Source organism: Quercus lobata, chromosome 10 (assembly GCF_001633185.2).
Source record: "Quercus lobata isolate SW786 chromosome 10, ValleyOak3.0 Primary Assembly, whole genome shotgun sequence".
Classification (NCBI taxonomy): Eukaryota; Viridiplantae; Streptophyta; class Magnoliopsida; order Fagales; family Fagaceae; genus Quercus; species Quercus lobata.
Genome location: NC_044913.1, coordinates 31,792,355 through 31,812,086, shown reverse-complemented (window position 1 = coordinate 31,812,086; position 19,732 = coordinate 31,792,355). Strand labels below are relative to the sequence as shown.

General features: G+C 35.8%; 2 protein-coding genes across 3 annotated transcripts; one reads left to right on the top strand and one right to left on the bottom strand.

Moving 5' to 3' along the window:
- Window positions 1–8,724: 8,724 nt before the first annotated feature.
- LOC115963440 (purple acid phosphatase 3-like) lies at window positions 8,725–10,604 on the top strand. Its single transcript, XM_031082435.1, has 7 exons — window positions 8,725–8,955; window positions 9,036–9,192; window positions 9,527–9,634; window positions 9,732–9,859; window positions 9,956–10,084; window positions 10,174–10,241; window positions 10,331–10,604. Exons 1-7 carry the CDS (start codon window positions 8,770–8,772, stop codon window positions 10,542–10,544), a joined length of 990 nt encoding a protein of 329 aa, XP_030938295.1. The 5' UTR covers window positions 8,725–8,769; the 3' UTR covers window positions 10,545–10,604.
- A 2,213-nt stretch (window positions 10,605–12,817) lies between these two features.
- LOC115963439 (UV-B-induced protein At3g17800, chloroplastic) lies at window positions 12,818–15,626 on the bottom strand. Of its 2 annotated transcripts, none has more exons than XM_031082433.1 (4): window positions 15,420–15,626; window positions 15,181–15,326; window positions 14,354–14,652; window positions 12,818–13,832 (listed from the first exon to the last, which is right to left on the bottom strand). In XM_031082433.1, exons 2-4 carry the CDS (start codon window positions 15,316–15,318, stop codon window positions 12,995–12,997), a joined length of 1,275 nt encoding a protein of 424 aa, XP_030938293.1. In that variant the 5' UTR covers window positions 15,319–15,326; window positions 15,420–15,626; the 3' UTR covers window positions 12,818–12,994. The 2 variants fall into 2 exon arrangements, with proteins under 2 accessions (XP_030938293.1, XP_030938294.1); XM_031082434.1 differs by having other exon boundaries at window positions 15,474–15,626.
- Between the last annotated feature and the right edge of the window lie 4,106 nt (window positions 15,627–19,732).

Sequence of the window (19,732 nt, the reverse complement as noted above, 5' to 3'; positions counted from 1 at the left end):
CGGGGCCTTAACTCCAAATCTTCTCTACAAGGAAAAGCTTCTACATTCAAAGGATCTTGTTCAGCCTTACACCACTATATAAGTACTAAACCCCCTCTTTCTTAAGGTACGTGAAATTTTCTAACTCTCATATTATTGAGTTCTTGAGAATTCTTCTATCATTGACTTAACTTTCGGAGGGTTTTTGGCCAACTCCCCACCGGTGCTCTCTGTTGGTTCTTTGCTCCTTTGTTCTTCAGGTACCATAATTGGAGCACATGTGGACGATCAGCTCACTGACAATTTTGTGCATCATCAATGTTCACACTAAAATCCTAATAACTGGGTTTTTGTCCTGGTGGGTTGCCTACTTGGGCCCACCCAAATAGGCCCATATGCCAACAGACTCCCACTCGCCCGTAATGGGCAGTCCATGCAAAGCCAACAGACATCTTTCATCCTTTTCCATCCACTTGTCCAACGCATACAATGGAATAGATTTGTATGACAACAATCCTTACCTGCATGGCGAGGACACTACAGCCAAGGATCACAAACTCTAACATAATGTAACTCTTAAGAAAGAAATAAGGGCTTGTTTTGCCCCAAACCTCTGATCACATCAAATTGATTTTCTTGTAATCCCTCATTAGTTATTAAAGCCACACTCAACCTTACTCGAGGAAATTTGTTGAAGACAAAAGCATTACAAACAACAGAAGCAACAGCACTAAAAATGACAGAAGAAAAGCAAGGTTGAAGAACAGAACGACAGAAGCAAGAGGAGACTTGAAACAAAGCGTTTTGATTAATGAAGTCACACAAGACACACGTGTGAAAGGAACACAGAGTTTAGTTAGAGAGGAAGCCAGCTGTCAAATTGTAATTGGTTGATTAGTTGAAAATGGTTAATTAGTTTAGTGCCTAAAGTAATGCTCTGTTTTTGGGACTGTATATAAGCAACTTAGTTAGTAATTATAAGTTGATTAATTCATTTTGTACCATTCATTCAGTTAATTAGAATTTCAGTTTCTCTCTACTCACTATTATTTTACATGGTATCAGAGCACATTTTCTCTCATTTTCTCTCTTGCCAAACAAAAATTTTCTCTTGATTTTCTTCATTTTCTTGGTCTCTCATGGCTTCAAACTCATCAAGTGCACCTTCTTCTTCATCTGCACCAATTGGAAGTGCAGCTATGGCAAATGAATCTGCTAATAACCCCTTTTTCTTACCAACAAATGAAAATCCTGGTTTGATTCTTACATCTCAGCCTCGTTAGTCCTGAGAACTACATGACCTGGGCGAGATCTGTGTTTCTAGCTCTGAGTTCCAAAAATAAGTTTGGATTTGTCAATGGTTTAATTTCAAAACCAGATCCAACCTCACCTTTGTTCAATTCCTGGAATAGGTGCAACACTATGATCCTATCATGGCTGACCAATTCACTCAGTCCTGATCTTAAGGCTAGTGTTATGTACATCAATTCAGTAAGAGATTTGTGGATTGATCTCAAGAATAGGTTATCTCAGGACAACACTCCAAGATTGTTTGAGCTTCAAAAGGAGATTTCACATTTGGTTCAAGGATCACTCTCGGTGAGTTCTTACTTCACCAAATTCAAGACTCTATGGGATGAGTTTCTGAATAATCAACCTTTCACAGTGTGCAATTGTGCTTGTGTTTGTGGTTCTAAGTCATCTCAGCTAGATGCACAGCATAAAGAACATGTTTTTCGATTTTTAATGGGCTTGAATGACAGTTATGGGACCTTGATTAGGCAAATCTTGCTTATTGAGCCCTTTCCCCCTCTTAGCAAGGTGTGCTCATTGGTTTTACAAGAAGAGAAAAGGAGAAACATTGGCAACACTGTTAATGTGGTTCAGCAATTGGATCCTGTTGCTATGTATGTGAATGGTAGTAAGTCATTTCAAGGTAATCAAGGTGATGCTCGGAATAATGGAGGTAACTTCAAGAAGGAGAGTCTAGTTTGCACTTACTGTGGCTTCACTGGTCACATAGCAAATAAGTGCTACAAACTTCATGGATACCCTCCAGGGTATAAGGCAAAAGGTGGAAATAAGGCTATGGCTAATCAAATCACGGGAAGTTTTGGTTTTAATGGTCTTCCTAATGTTTAACCTTGTGATGCTAATCAGTTCAACATTGGTCTTCAGGCTCCTTTTGGTGTTTCACAGCCAAATTTTGGAGGTTTTCCTGGTGGTTTTGGTCTTCGGAATTGTCAACAAACCACTCAGCCTCAATGCCCAATTTCTCAGGTTCAATGTGAACAGCTTCTCAATTTTCTAAAGGCTCATACTACATCCAGTTCAGGTTTTGGTACTCCAAATGCCATTGGTACTCAGACTGCTTCATAGGTTGCTTCAGTGATGGCACCTGCTCTTCCTCTTACTACAGCTAATTCATCTCCTATAGCTGCTTCAGCTTCATCATCTTCTTCCAATTTCTCAGGTGATCCCTTTTAGATTGCCCCCAATTTGTCTCATTCTATCTTTTCAGCCCAAGTCATTGATAGACATTGTTTTAAGTCTAATTCTTGGATTCTTGACACTGGGGCTACTTATCACATGGTGCACTCAGTGTCACAATTAACCACAATCACTTCTATAGTCCATTCTTGTGTCTATTTGCCAAATGGGGAAAAGGTTGTAGTAACACACATTAGCACTATGCAAATGTCTTCTATACTCACACTCACAGATGTATTGTGTGTTCCATCCTTTAATTTCAATCTCATTTCAGTTAGCAAACTCACTAAGCATAAATTTTGTTGCCTTATATTTCTTGGTGATTAGTGTTTCATCCAGGACCTTGCTCAATGGAGCATGATTGGTCTGGGTAAGCAAAGCAATGGTCTATATTTGCTTCACGCTTCTATTCCTCCATCAAGATTAGCTGCTCTTGCCACTAATGTCAGTCACATTTCTTCTTTAGATTTGTGGCATTCTAGATTAGGACACCTTTCTTTGTCAAAACTTCAATTGTTGAAGCACTTTGTAAATATTGATGTTCAAAATAAGGCTACTTGCTGTGATGTATGTCATTTTTCAAAGCAAAAAAGGCTTTCTTTTCCCTCTAGCTCTCATGTAACCACTAAGCCTTTTGAATTGATTCATTGTGACCTATGGGGTCCCTTTTCTGTTAATACCATTGATGGTTACAAATATTTTTTTACTATTGTGGATGATTTTACTAGATGCACATGGGTTTACTTAAACATAAACATGAAACTCAATTTTTTTTTTCCTAAATTTGCATCAATGGTTTCAACTCAATTTGATAGCAAGATCAAAACCATTCGAAGTGACAATGGTACTGAGTTTTTCTTGAAACAATTTTTTCATTCTAATGGCATTTTGCATCAACTTTCTTGTATTGATACTCCTCAACAAAATGGTATTCTTAAAGAAAGCATCAGCACATCCTCAATGTTGCAAGAGCTTTGAAGTTTCAATCTCACATTCCTTTATGTTTTTGGGGTGACTGCATCTTAACTGCTGTTCATCTCATCAATAGAATTCCTTCTAAAGCATTAGGCAATAAGAGTCCCTATGAAATGCTTTTCAATTCTTCTCTATCTTATCACCATTTAAGGACTTTTGGCTGCTTGTGTTTCATATTTACTTTATCTCACAATAGGCACAAGTTTGCACCTAGGGCCAGAAAATGTGTGTTTCTTGGTTATCCTCATGGCATTACAGGTTACAAGGTTCTTGATATTGAGTCCAATTCAGTTTATATTTCCAAAGATATTATTTTTTATGAAACTATCTTTCCTTATGCTGAATGTTCTCAACCCTCTACTTCTTATTTGGATGATTTTGTTTTCCCTCATACCACCATAGATTCTGTTGAGTCTGTCCTTGTTCCTTGCTCTTCCTCCATTCCTCATTCTACTTCAATTCCTATCCCTGACCCTAGTTCTGTTTCTGTGGAACCTGTTTCTACAAAACCTGTTTCTATTGATTCCATTGGTTCTAATGTTCCTACTTTTTCCCAGTCTTGTGATCCTCTTCCTTGTACTTCTGGTTCCATTGTTCCCCTTAGAAGGTCCACTAGGTCCCAAAAACCTCCTTCATACTTGTCTGATTACTCTTATAACTTTGCCAGTACCAAACCCATTTCAAGTCTGCCTTATGCTCTTTCAGATCATTTGAGTTACTCACATCTTGGACCTACCTTTCATTCTTTTGTCATGGCTGTTTCTTCCACTCCATCCGAGCCTGTCTCTTTTCAACAGGTAGTGCAATTTCCTGAGTGGAGAGCTACCATGGACAAAGAAATTGAAGCTTTAGAGGTGAATGATACTCGGACTTTAATCCCTTTGCCTCCTGGTAAGTTAGCCATTGGCTATAAGTGGGTTTATAGAGTTAAATACTTACCTGATGGTACTATTGAGAGGTACAAAGTTAGGCTTGTTGCCAAGGGTTTCACTCAAAAGCATGGGCTGGACTACTTAGAAACTTTCTCTCCAGTTACAAGATCAATTTTAGTTCGGATTGTTTCGTCATTGGCTACTGTGAAAGGGTGGTCTCTTCATCAAATGGATGTAAATAATGCATTTCTTCATGGGGAGTTGCTTGAGGATATTTACATGTGTTTACCACCTGGCTTTCATAGCAAGGGGGAGCATCATTTGGTTTGCAAACTGAATAAGAGCCTCTATGGTCTCAAACAAGCATCCAGACAATGGTTTAAGAAGTTTTCCTCAACTATTCTACAAATGGGGTTTGTCCAATCCAAGTCTGACTACTCCTTGTTTATTCATACACAAGGAGCTTCATTCACAGTTTTATTGGTATATGTTGATGATATACTTTTGACAGGAAACAATGTTGCTTGTGTTAATAATTTGAAGAAAGTTCTTGATGACAAGTTTGGTTTGAAGGATCTAGGCTTATTGAGGTATTTTCTAGGATTGGAAATTGCTAGGACTGATGAAGGAATCAGTCTTAACAAAAGAAAATATGCCTTGGAAATCCTTAAGGACATTGGGTTTATTGGCAGCAAACCTGTTAAGTTTCCCATGGAACAAAACTTGAAGTTGTCCAAATATGAAGGCAAGTTGTTGGAAGAACCAAGTCAGTATAGAAGATTAATTGACAAGACCTGACTTGACTTATGCAGTGCATAGGTTGAGTCAGTTTGTCTCACAGCCAAGGGAACCACACTTGCAGGCAGCTCACAGGGTGCTTCAATTCATTAAAGGGTCATCAGGTAAAGGCATATTCTTCCCAAGCAACACAGAGTTGCATATCAAGGCCTTCTGTGATGCGGATTGGGCTGGATTCCCAGATACAAGGAGGTCCCTCACTGGTTATGCAGTATATTTGGGAGATTCCTTAATTTCTTAGAGATCAAAGAAATAAGGAGTTGTGTCCAGATCCTCAGCTGAAGCTGAGTATAAAGCTATGGCAAGTGTAGCCTGTGAAATCACTTGGGTTTTGCATTTGTTGAAGGACTTGAGGATTGAGCATTCAAGACCAGCTATGCTGTTTTTTGATAACCAGGCTGCACTGTATATAGCAACAAATCCAGTCTTTCATGAAAGAACCAAGCATATAGAAGTTGACTGCCATTTAGTGAGAGATAAAATTTTGGAGGGAATGATTAAGACTTTCCATGTTGCTACAAATTCACAGGTTGCAGACATCTTCACAAAAGCTTTGGGTTTTTCATCTTTTGTGAGATTGACAGAGAAACTAGGATTGAAAGACATTTTTCAACCAAAGCTATTAAAGGAGCAATCTAAGCAATTACAGATAGCTTCCTTAGTTCAAGTCACAGAGCCTAATACTCTGGACTTGAGGGGGAGTGTTGAAGACAAAAGCATTACAAACGACAAAAGCAATAGCACTAAAAACGACAAAAGAAAAGCAAGGCTGAAGAACAGAACGACAGAAGCAAGAGGAGACTTGAAACGGAGCGTTTTGATTAATGAAGTCACATAGGACACACGTGTGAAAGGAACACAGAGTTTAGTTAGAGAGGAAGCCAGCTGTCAAATTGTAATAGGTTGATTAGTTGAAAACGGTTAATTAGTTTAGCGCCTAGAATAATGCTCTGTTTTTGGGATTGTATATAAGCAGCTTAGTTAGTAATTATAAGTTGATTAATTCATTTTGTACCATTCATTCAGTTAATGAGAATTTCAGTCTCTCTACTCTCTGTTATTTTACAAAATTACCCCCTCATATACCCCTATTCAAGCCCTAGACACTCGGAGTCAACATGAATTTCTGATGTAGGCACAAGACCATTATGTGTTATCAAGTCATCTTCCCTTCGCCCTAATGCCACTTAACTTTGGTCTTATGCTCCTCATGCCCATGGTCATGCCCCTTAGAGCTGAATCATCCATGAATGTAGGTAGCATGCCAAAGAAAGATTAGTCGAGCGTCTATCTTCTAACACATTCTAAGGTCACATTGTGCAGTGTGCCTAAGATCGAACTCACACGATGAAGAAACATGGATTCATTCTCTTCTCTATCTTTAATAGGAGGGTATGTGTTAATGTGTGAGTGTGAGAGTGTGTCCACCACAAGAATCTGAGTGTGAGGAGTACTCCTAGTGCCTAACCCAAGTCCTCTCATCAGATTTTTATACCAAGCTACATGATACACAATCTCATTTCCAAAATGCAGAGCTCATCTCAATCTGACTAAGGAGACAAAAATAAATTTGGGTTTTATTTCTTCTCTCTTTAAAAGTGTCAAAGGCTTTTGCATGCTCCCTAAGTGCAAAAGAACACCACGTCTCATCTTCGATTGCTATCCAAGCATCAGAGGCAATCACTAGCTTAAATAAGTTGACCTAAGCCTGAAGACATATCTTTACACCATGGCTCCTAGCCACATGGTGTATGAGTGTGCTACAGAGTTGTCCACTAACACTCAAATCATGATACTCCATATCATGTGCATAGGTGAGGACAACTATTTGTATCAATGGTCAATTGCAAAACACTTAAGAAACTTCTGTCAAAGAGGGTTCTTCTTAGAATTTGGTTTTTGATTCAAGAAATTGGTTGATACACCATCCGATTGGGACAAATTAGTTTAGCCCTTGTGATCCCTTGGCTTCCAAATTAAGAAATTGATTTGTCATTTAGAGATTTTTCAATCCTACTTTAGAGCGTTTGCAAGAAAATTGCGGGCATACAAAATATGATGTCGACATTTGCATCACTTGTTGATGCAGAACTTCAGGAAAACAAAATACCCCTCTTAACTCATACCTTCTCAAAGCTTACAATTTGACCCAAAATATCACATTTTCTCAAACTTGGTAAAAAACTATTCTAACCCATCATAGTCACCTTTGACAACTCTTAACATACAAAATTGGTTTAATAGCTCATAATATAGTCTTGTTATCTTTTTATTAAGTTTTAAAAGGTGTGATAGAGTGTGTCAAACTAGTATACTTTGAGAAGATATAAATCAGAGGATAAATGTCTTTTTTCTTTATTTATGCATCAATAAGTAACATCGACACCTCACACACCATCATATTTTGTTAAAAATAATCAAACTAAATGATGACTTAGTCCAAGTGAGTAAAATGTTAAAGACCAAACCACACAATACTTCCAAGTTCTAACGACATATTACCAGAGTGATAATTGCAATTATCCTACAACTTTACTATTTGTCACCAATTTTTTTCCTTAAACTTATGGTATCAAATATCTTATAAACATGTAATAAGATTATTCTTAATATGTTTATACATCTATTAAAGTTAACCAAAACCCCTGCAAATACAAATTATTGGTTCCTATCACATATAGAAAATGTAGTATATACATTCTTATTTAAATTTGGCTTAGGTTGAATGCATTGGACCTAATACAATATGGACGTGTTCAAAATTGACTATATGTCTGCATCGTGTCCTTTCTAGTGCATTGACACACTAGATGAGAGCTTTACCAATTATCATCCTTTTAGTGTCACAAACAATAGAAAAAAAAATTCTCTAGAGGCACCCAATCACACACCTAATTTCATAACTTATTAATTTATACGACTGTGAGTGGTAGACATTGACTTTCTATCCATATGGATCTACCACTTTTCATTAATTACTCACAATCGCACAAATCAACAAATTGTGAAATTAAACATAAAAATAATTATATCCATAGTATTCTTGCTAAACAATGCTAAGACCACAACAATTTATACTTCTTTTGTGGCAAAAATGGTGTAATTGCTGCAGCCAAAAAAGCCAACCCAAAAATTCACCCCCATCTCACAGCTATCACATCAATTGGGTTCCACTAATGTTACCCGTATGAGGGGAGTAAATTTATTGTATTTGGGGGATTGTTTGGTGCCCATTGCATTTTCGATTCACGCTACATTCTCCAATTTCCCTGCTCAATCTGAGAACCTAAAATCATGCCAAAAAAACACGGTGTCTTAACATATGAAGTTGCCGGGAAATCACATTTGATTATCCAAAAAAAAGGAAGTTGCCAGGAAATTGATATAGATAGTAGCCTACAGATCCCATGGTCACGTGTTGTTGAGGCAGTCCAAATTTCATTACAAAACCTTTTATTGTCCATTTGTGTACATCAAAACTAAAGCATGTGAATCTTCTTGCAGGTTGCACTAAATTATATGTTGTCGTTTTGACCAGTACATTTGTCTTCAGTTTTCATACCCCTTTTGTGTACTCATCAGCCTATAAAAGAGGAAGTGATACCAGCATGATTTTACACAACCAAAAGCTCTTTTTACTTGTTTGTTGGACGCCATGGCTGGTTTATGGAACCATAGCCTTCAATGGGTATTAACTTGTTTCTCTTTTTGCATTATTTCTATATCAGCTGAGCTTCAGCGGTTTGAACACCCCATTAAAGCTAATGGGTCGCTTAGCTTATTGGTGATTGGAGATTGGGGAAGAAGAGGACATTACAATCAATCTCTAGTTGCTGATCAGGTATGTTCTTAGGATAAAAATGTGCTTGAATATTTATCATGAAGATTTCAGTTTTTAAATTCTTAATAAATACTTTGTAGATGGGAAGGATAGGGGAGAAGTTGAACATAGATTTGGTGGTTTCCACTGGAGACAACTTTTATGAGAATGGACTAAACAGCATACATGACCCTTCTTTTAAGAAGTCATTTGCCAAAATTTATACTGCTAAGAGCTTGCAAAAGCAGTGGTACAGTGGTAAGTTCTAATCTTATATAAATATATACATACATAAATATTACAGAGAAAATTAATTCTGATGCAGTTGTAATGTTCGGCTAAAATTTTTTTTTTTTTTTTTTTAAAAGCCTTTTTTTAATGCTTTAGCAAAAAAAAAAAAAAAAAATCTTACCATCAATAATTAGGAGAACATTTTTCAGTTTCAAAATTTTTAAGGACATTATAAATGAGTCAGTGTCGAGGAGAAAGTATAATTAGCCATATCATGACTTTTTTTTATGACGTTAGCCTATTCAATGATAATAATAATAACCAAATATACATATATATATATATATATATATATATATAGTTTTAGGCAACCACGACTATAGAGGAAATGTTGAGGCGCAATTGAACCCAATTCTTAGGAAGATCGATCGCAGATGGCTTTGTCTAAGATCCTTTGTGCTTAGCTCAGGTAAGTAAAAGTCGCCCTTTGAGCTCCCACTTTGATGCGTCTTCCATTTACTTCCAAAAACAGACATTTGTAATTCTTTGATTCTTGCAATTCATAGGAATTGTGGATTTTTTCTTCGTGGACACAACTCCATTTGTCGACAAGTACTTTTTAAGACCAGGGCATCATACTTACGATTGGAGAGGTGTACTTCCCAGGAACGAATACCTAGCAAACCTCTTAGTGGTAACTCATGATAATCTACACCGTTCCAAAAATAATAATAATAATAAAGTTTCTGTTACGTAGAAGATCCAAAAGATTTGAGTTGGCTTTTATCAGGATCTTGATTTGGCATTGACGGCTTCAACAGCAAACTGGAAAATTGTCATTGGACATCATCCTATCCGAAGCATAGGGCATCATCGTGACACAGCAGAGCTTACAGTCCAGCTTCTACCAATACTAGAGGTAAATCTCATACTAAGAGGAAAATTTAACTACATGTTTTGAAGATGCAGGTTCTCAAACAACTTTGAATTTTTCTCTTATATTTCCAGGTACACGACATTGATATGTACATAAATGGGCATGACCATTGCCTGGAACACATAAGTAGCACTAGAAGGCATGTATAACCAACCAAACCTTATATATATTACAGAATCTTAAAGTATTTTTAGCAAGATTACTAATGACTAGATCTTAATGCTGCAGGAAGATCCAGTTTTTAACCAGTGGAGGCGGTTCAAAGGCATGGAATGGTGATATAGACCAATTGAACCAAGATGGATTGAAATTTTACTATGATGGGCAGGGCTTTATGTCTGCTGAACTCACGCAGACTGAAGCAAGAATTGTATTCTATGATATCTTTGGCAAAGTTTTGCATAATTTGGATCTTTCCAAGGAGCTCTACTCAACCATGTAGAGATATTCTGAAAATTTTGATCTCTCATACCTCTATTAAGTGATCTCCCATATTATTTTACTTGTTGACTTGATGTCAACCGACTTGTCATTTCTTTCAAGAGATACACACTGGTGAGGTAAACCCCTTCCCCCCCCCCCCCCCCACCCCCCAAAAAAATAAAAAAATAAAAAAATTTGCTAGTATTGTCAGTAATAGTAGAAAGATAGCATAAAATGAATCAAACATTACGGACCCCCAAATTTGCTAGTATTGTCAGTAATGGTAGAAAGAGAACATAAAATGAATCTAACATAATGGTTAAAAATTTGAGTAAACGAGGATTTCACTTCAGAACACATAAGTTTTGACAGACCTGGAAGGATTTCAGTCATTTCAACCTCTCTCTCTCTCCCCTCCATTTTCCCCTCCTCTCATATAAAGGGATTTACCCTCACCCCTTTACTTTTCCCAATTTAGTTTTTACCCCTCTTCCATCCACCCTATATCTCTCCAAATGAACAGTGTTTAAGGCTTTAAGCCAAGGAATAATAAAATCTAAGATCTCTTTACCAATAACCTAAGATATCTTTATCAATAATGTTGAAGCAATAATAAAATCTACTTTCATCCTTGCCACATTGGAATGTATTTCATACGGTGTCCATCCATGAGAAACGACATATGTTGTTTCCAAGATATATATAGGCCTAATCGAACACTTGACTTTTCAGTTTTCACAAGTCACATGGAAGTAAGGAATCAGAACTTGGAATTGAAATTTGGTCCATTTACACCATTGGTGCATATCACTATCTTGAACTTTACCTATCACACAACACATTCCAAAAGCAATGGAACTCATGCTTTTGGCAGATCTAGCTTAATCTAATCATAAGAAGTAACAACAAAATGATGGCTACAATGCTAACAGTAAAATTTATTCATTTCTTCTGTAAGCAAATAAATAATTAAAAACATCTCAAGGGAGCAACCAAAGTACAATTTAGGGATATCTTAACTGCTGGAACTTGTAAATCTAATAGATAGAAAAGAATATGTAAGCCAAAAATAAAAACCCCAGTCAAAAGATATCTACAGGGAGAGGGGGCAAAAGAGGGAACATTAGCCTTGTGGTTCAATGATGTCAAAGCAAAATATTGGACGGATTTTTTACGCTCTTTAGACAAAGATAAATGGTAAAACCTTCCAAGATGGCACTATTGACATTCAATAGGAAACAGAATATGGTGCGGATTTCTACCAATTACCAAAAACAGCCAACAAAAAGAACCAACCTCTATAATCTAGAAGCACAATGCCAATGAGTTCTAGCTCAATTGACACTTTCTCCCTCCATCAAGAATGGGTTCAAGGTCCATTTAAGCGATCAGTGTGGATCACTGATCGCATAAATATTACTTACTAGAGAAGGAACAAGGGACCTATTTTTCTTTTCTTCCAACGTCTCATAAATAGGCAACACATAAAGAGGTCTTACACAATGTACAAAACTTCGCATGTTTGCAGGGTTTGGAAGAGGGTGGTTAATAGACAACCTTAGAATCTTCTCCCCAAATATTTTTTGGAGAGGCAGATTCTTGAACTCAAACCAGCGACTCATCGCTTTTGGTGGAAGACACTTGCCATCACACCAAGGCCCAGCCTCTAAATAGGCAACACATATGGGTCCAAAAACTAAGGACACATGACTAATCCTGGAAACCTAATAAAAGAAACAATCAGTAATTCAGAGAATCAAACTGAATTTTCTTTCATATCATAAATGGCATAAAATCATCACAAAAACTCAACTCTTATTGAATTTTTTTTTTCCAGTCCTAAAACAGCCTACAGTTTAATAAATCAAAGCATAATTCAATTCTACAACCGACTGCTAGACCTTTTTTTATATCTTTGGATAGTGAATCACTTTTTTGGTTGGTAGTGGACCTCACAATGTTTTGTGAATGTTGCAAAATAGATTGCCCGATGAGTTTTCCTTCATAATTTTCTCCCTCTCATATTGAGAGAGACCTGTTAGATCAATATATACAGACCTTATGCAAAGATCAGGTCCTTCGTAGCAAACTTGACTGATGACTCCATCAAATAACTATCAAGGAAGAAGCATGTATTGACAGTTACATGTTACTTACAAGTAATATGTCTCAAGATTAGCTTAAAATTTTCACTGTTTATGGCTTCTTTCCTGATGATTTTAAGGTAAACACTATCTCTATTGTACTTATATTATTTTTTTTTCCCTCATAAATTATTTTTGCACAATAGCAATTTCAATAAGCCATCTTTATTCATTACTGAAGATTAGAATAACAATTGTTATATACAGAACAATTAGTGCCAAATACTCTTTACTTATCACCAAATTACACTCACCTATTCCATTTAGGGTGGTCAGTCGTGCACCACCACCAATTTGCTTTGGCAGGGATGTAAGTAAACATAGCTCAATTCAAAACAAAATGGTACCTTGAATCCACATAGCTCTCAACATCCCAGAGGAAAGAACCAAAAGTAACTGCCTCCAAGACAAGTCTCTTTAAACCACCAAAGCTAATCTTGATAAGTTCATCCTTCGAAGAATCCACTGTTCCCTGTGGTGTTATGACAATCTCAGGTCTTCCAAACAATGCCTCTGTGTGCTTCTCAATGATGCTAACAGCCTCTTTTGATCTTATCGTTGCATATCTCTGAAGCGTCTCCCCATCAAAAGACATCACATAATTTCTCAATCGAGAAGGCTTTATTCCCTGACCAAACCCCCCAGGACTGATGTCATCAGACCAGGAAGAGACTTCAGGATGGGATGATGCTGCTTGGAAAGAGCCCTCCTCACCACCATTGGGTCTCATGCTCTCCCCCACAACTTGCTGAATATCACTCTCTTCTACATCCGATACATTTGGAAGGATTTTCATTGTCTTCTCAAGCTGAAACCTCTGGTCAACCCGCTTAAGGAAGTAGCCATACATTACAGATGCTGCATAGACTTGGCCAACCCTTAGTTTGCTAATCTGTGCTACAGAGTTTGAATCAGTCACACGGTTCCCCAGAATCAGAGCTAAGTGGTTCTTAATCATCTCATAGGCTTCAGGAGAATGAAGCTGCTCAAGCTTTTCATCTTGGCTAGGCCATACATCGACTCGGCCAGAAGGATCCGATGAAGAGGGTGAAATGGCAGGTATCAAAGAAACATTGGCATCCATGAATTTCTGTACCACCAGTGCATACAAAATCTCTTCCAAAGCCTTTTTCCTTTCATTAGCCTTAACCTCAGCAATTCTCCTGATAATTTCAATAACCCAAAACAAGAATAAATGATTATCCTCAAAATTTCATTTCAGTTGTCAAAAAGAAAAATAGAAATAAACAGAAAGAAAAACAAACCCCTCTCTCTCTCTCTCTCTCTCTCTCTCTCTTTACTTCTCACCAAAAATTGAAAATTTAAGTTAACTACAGCTGGTGTCATGTTCATGAGTGAGTTAAGTATTTGGAAAATGCTATATAGTACTAGTAATTTTACTACAAAAACTTTATAAACAGGGGTGGCAAAGGATGTGATTGGTGCCACATCAATAACATAATAAATAAATTTGTAAATTAGCTTTCTGCACTATGTTTAAAAGTTGACAGGTTAATTTATAAACTCTTATGTAGCAAAATTTGTACTATCCTTAGCTTCACTCTTTAATTACTTTTAAGATTTCCCAATCATAGTCATATCTTCTTGGATCCCCTGGCTTTAACAACCATCACACAGAGCCTAGCGAATTGATTCCTAGAATATAATGAAAAGGTTAACAAACCTGTATAGAACTAGGTCAGTGCCAGAAGCAGAAGGATCATCTTTCTTTATGTCAGCATCGCGGTCAGTTTGGAGCTGGTCAAGCTGCTGCTCAACTGCAGCAGGAACAAGATGCGGATGGCTTATCAATATCTGTGACAAAAACTGCCCAATTGGAGACTCCAGCCGAAGCGGAGCAATCGGAGACTCAGTCGAACCCACAGAGTCGGGAGACGATGACGCCCTAACCACCAAGCATCTCCTATTTCCGAAACCCACTCTCTTATGCGCCAACTTTGAGTGAGAAATTGAAGTGTAATGCTGCCAAGACAAGACATCAATCATAAGACAATATAAGCCAAAACTCTATTTTCTCACACAAAGGAAGCAATAAGTCTAGTCTAGAGTCACAATGGTAGACAGTAAAGTAGTGTCATGAGAATCAAAAACAACTCGACGATTCAAAATTGTGCCTTTTGTGTGTTCATATTAAAATGAACGCACACAACTATATATTTTAATAATAAAATTTTTTTTACATAAGTAAAGCAATCGATTCGATTTAAAGGATTTTTTTATATATATATTTTTTTTAATAATAAAAATCGCACATAATGACTCCCAAACCATGTTTTTTAATTGTTACTTTGAAAAAGCCAAAAACAAAAACAAAAAATAAGAAACCCATCAAAAAAAAAGTGTGTATTTGGGTGAATTTTTATTTTTCCGTTTTTAAAAACAGGGTTTCACTCTTCACAATCTTACTTCAGAGATCATCGCGAGCATAAATTTTAACCCAAAAAAAAGAGAGAGAAAAATAAAATAAAATAAGATGAAAGCAGATAGTACCTTAATTGAGGAGTGGAAGTTGGTACCGAAACGCACAAAATCGGGGCCGTTGGCTGGCGACGACCTGGATAATATATTGGAGGGTCCGGATGTGCTAAGTAAGTGAGATCGGACCATTGTTGCCTTCATTGCTTCCATTTCCAGCTCTGTAAAACAAATATATAAATTTTAATTGCAAATACTAACAGCAAAAAAATAAAAAAGAAGAAGCAGATAAAATCGGAGAACAGAATGAAAACCTAGGGCTAGGAATAGGATAGGAAGGAGAAAGGCAGGTGAGGAAGATAAACAACCCTAGAGAGTAAAGAGTGAACAAGAAAGAAAGAAAGAGGGTTGGAGTCAAAATGAATTTGTGTTGTGTTTATGGAATTGGTTGCACAATAATATGATGGTCTGATCTCTGCGTTTTGTGTTGGGCGGAATTCAGAGGTTCTGTGGGCCGGCTGAACAAAGTTTTATTTATTGCGTTTGTGACTTGGTCTAGATTAAGGCCCCTGCTGTTTCGCTTTATTACGGTAATGCCTCTATTAACTTCACTATTTCTTGCTTTCTCCAATTTTAACTTCACTATTTCTTGCTTTCAGGATAAAACCCAAAAAATAAAAATAAAAACAAAACAAAACAAAAATTCTGATCTTGTAATTCTATTTAGGGTGTCTACAGGTCGGGTCAAGTTGGGTGTGGGCTCAACTCAAGCTTGACTCGATCCCATCTAGTAGAAAAATTAAGGATGTGTCATCAAAATAAGCAAGAATACTTTTTTTACGAAAAATACCATTTTCGGGTATTTCAATCGAAACACCGAAAGGAGGCATTAGCCCTTTTTCTCGTTCTGGAATCAATTGTAATGGAATGATGAATCTATTTCTTCGTCTCTTTGCCAATAAATAAAAATTTTCGTAGAGAATAACAGGATATATTAAATTACAATGACCCCTTCGATTAAGTTCTGAATAACCAGGAATCTCACTTTGTTTTTTTTTTTTTTATACCAAAGATATCTGAACAGACCGAAAGCATTAACAAATCAAATCAAATTAGATTTTTCTTGGGTCAAGTTGATTTTGGTCAAAACCGAGAGAGGCCGCAGCAATTAGATTTCGGCCAATCTTTCTCGAAGATTTGAACATGGAGAATAGTAGCAATTCTGACCATAGACAACGAAGATCTAAATAGAGATGGCAGGGGATCGATTCAATCAATTCTTAGAGAGTAAGACCCGCTATAATCAAGTTTTGAAGCTTTACACCAATTTATCACTGCTCTTGTCAAATCGAGTGAGTTTTTGAATCAATGCACCACAAATCAAATGGCTTGATCAGGTCGAGTAGATCTTGGACAACTCGAATCCTGTTGCATTGCTTTTGCAGTTTACATATTGCATATCAAAATAAATAAAAATGATAACTTACTAATTACTACTTACACACTAAAGATTGTTTATGAATTGAAAATATATATATTTTATTAATATGATCATTAAAAACAATAGAGTAATATTTTAATTAATTAAAAGAATCACATCTCTATATTTTAAATTTTTTTACACAACCACTTACGATTTTTTATAAAAATATTATAATAAATTATTTTATAAGTAATGAGCCATAAAGCACATTTGAATACATTTATTGAACCATTTGAACTTTTTCTTCTTCTTTTTTTTATAAAGTTTCAACCTATAACATCCAGACTAAGACACCAGTCAGTTTTTTATGTAGGCGGGAATTAAACCTCATATCTCTTATTCAACTATCAAAAAATTTACCAATTAAACTAATTGGAACTCACAAACGATTTGAACTATTATACATTTATATGATCTTTAGTTTATTCTTCACTACTTTAGGGTCGTGGGGCTAACTCTTTGATAGTTGGTACAAACATAAAGAATAAAAAGCAAAAAAAAAAAAATTAAAAAAAAAAAAAAAAAAACGTGTTGCATTTGGAAATATAATAATTATGTGACCTCTCGCTTCAATAATATATGATATTATTAAACTATCTGACAAGGAACCAAGATACACACGGCATGGTGTGGTGATCCGAGACAATAACGGCATGGTTTTGGCTTCAATGTCTAAACAATTACCACAAAATACACACGGCCTTGGAGATTGAAGCACTGGCAGCTTCACCACCATTGGCGTTTGCATCAGGTTTGGGATTTTATCGCAGTGTCCTAGAGACTCATTGGTGTTGGCTACGACGTTGATCAATAACAGCTCCTTTTTGTCCTCAAATGGTTTGTTAATTGAGTATATCAGATTTAATGCTAATTTTTTTAATCAATTACTTTACTCTCATGAAAAGAGAGAGGTTAATAAGGTTGCACATAAGTTAGCAAGACATGCTCTTTGTATTTCAAGCTTTTCGATGTGGATGGAGGTTATTCCACCACCCTTACTTCCTGTTGTCCTAGTTGACATTGTTGGGTTTTCTTAATAAAGCTTGACGTCTTTCCTCTCCAAAAAAAAAAAAAGCATTTTACAAAATCACTTTTTGACTAAAATGCATGCTAAGAGTCTACGACTCTATGAATAGCCTATTCAAACAAGCTCTATATGGTCAAGACTCAAGAGCATTGTAATTTAATAATTATAGTATTGTTCAATTCTATTCCAATGATTTCCCCACTTATTGTAAGCAAAATAAATAAACACACACACATATTATATATATATATATATATATATATATATATATATCTCAGTCATGTGGAGTTAATTGGTGTGTTATCAATCATTTGAAGTTTGAACAACAACTTTATTTGATAAATTAACTAGTTTTGTGGTACAAAAAAATTAAAACATCCTCAAATAATAAACAAGGAGTTTGACAAATATGAAATGGAAGCTAAGATCACTAAACATGAAACTAGTAAATTTTCTTAAAGAATAAGAGATACAAAATTATGTTATAAAAACAAGCATTTTGCAATGCAATTTGAAAAGACTACATTTTTTTTTATTATGAAAAGACTACTTATTTGAATGTTCACCTTTTGTTGATGAGATAAATTCATCATAATTAAAATTAATATTCACTATTATTGTAGGAGAAAGTTTTTTTTTTTTAAGTAAGTTCCAATTAGATCGATTTGTAAAGTCTCTTTTCATAAATTGAAATTCTCTTCTTAAAAAAAATAAAAATAAGAAGAAGATAAAGAATAAGGTAAATAAGTTATAATAAATGGCTCAAAAATTGGAGGTACTAGTAAAAGATAATATTATGACTCAATAAATATGGGTTTTGTTATGTTTTGTACCATTCATTTAACCAAAAAAGAAAAGAAGCAATTATTAGGATGGGGTTGTTTGGTCATTTAAGGCTGGCAGTAAAAGATCTTTTAGATTGCGGACAGCACAAGGAGATGGGAATAAAATTGGGTCAGTCTTCGCGAGATGTCTAGGTTGAGTAATTGGATTGGATTGGATTTTGGACCCATATGTACTTTGTTCACTTGTTGTTGTGGCTGACGCTTGTGGTAGCCATAAAAATTGAAATTGGTCCTTGAATAATGAATATGGAATGGTCTACGCGTCTCATTTTAGATGGAACATTTGTACATGTGGTTTTGGGTTTTTAGAATCTAATAAATTGCTTATGCAGTTATGCGAGTCGCCACTCGGCTATTACATTTCCACTCAGTCATTTTGTGTCATCGCATGAGTGCCCAATCAATATCATCCTTTCCTTCTTTCTCAAAAAAAAAAAAAATATCATCCTTTCCTACCTATCAAAGATATTGATATTTTATTCAGCTAAAAAAAAATTATTGATATTTTGTGTAACGTGTAATATTATTTGAAGAGAAATTTCTTCATAATTTCTTCATTACAAAGTCACTGTTTTAATACTTTTCATACCCACAAAATTATGATAACCATTTGGCAGGAAGGTGACTCCTAGTCTCCTACATAAATTTCGTCCAAGATCATTTTAAACTGATATTCTCTTCTTGTCCTAGAAGCATCAAGTCTTCGCTAAAAAGAGAGAACTAAGCTCAAATCTTCCCTCTTCCAATTGTTATAATAATAAAACGATATATAAAAAAAGGTTCAATTGTCATTTTAACCCCTAACATTTGTCATATGTATTATAATAATTTCTTAACATTCTAAATGTATTAGTTTAATTCTTAATATTTTGGTATTGCATCAAAATAATCTCTATTGTTAAGTGGTATATGGTGCTAAACAAGAGAATACAAACGACGATGCTCAAGTTAAATCCAAAGATACGCAACAAGGACAAAACGTCATTTCACTTAATGTGTTATAAAGGAAATGGTGTCGTTCTAATAATTGGACTACGCACTCACTTATCCAAACAACATCATTCTGATGAGTCGTTAGTTGTATTCAAGTAATCGTTGCAAGAGTGTGAATTTCTGTTTTGAGTTAGTTAGGGCTTGTTTGGATCAATATTTTTCATCACTCAATTTCCGTCACTCAATTTCCGCCACTCATCACTCATCACTTAAAATACCCTACCCGTTTGGCACCATCACTCACTTGTCATCATTCAATATTTTTCACACTGTTTGTGG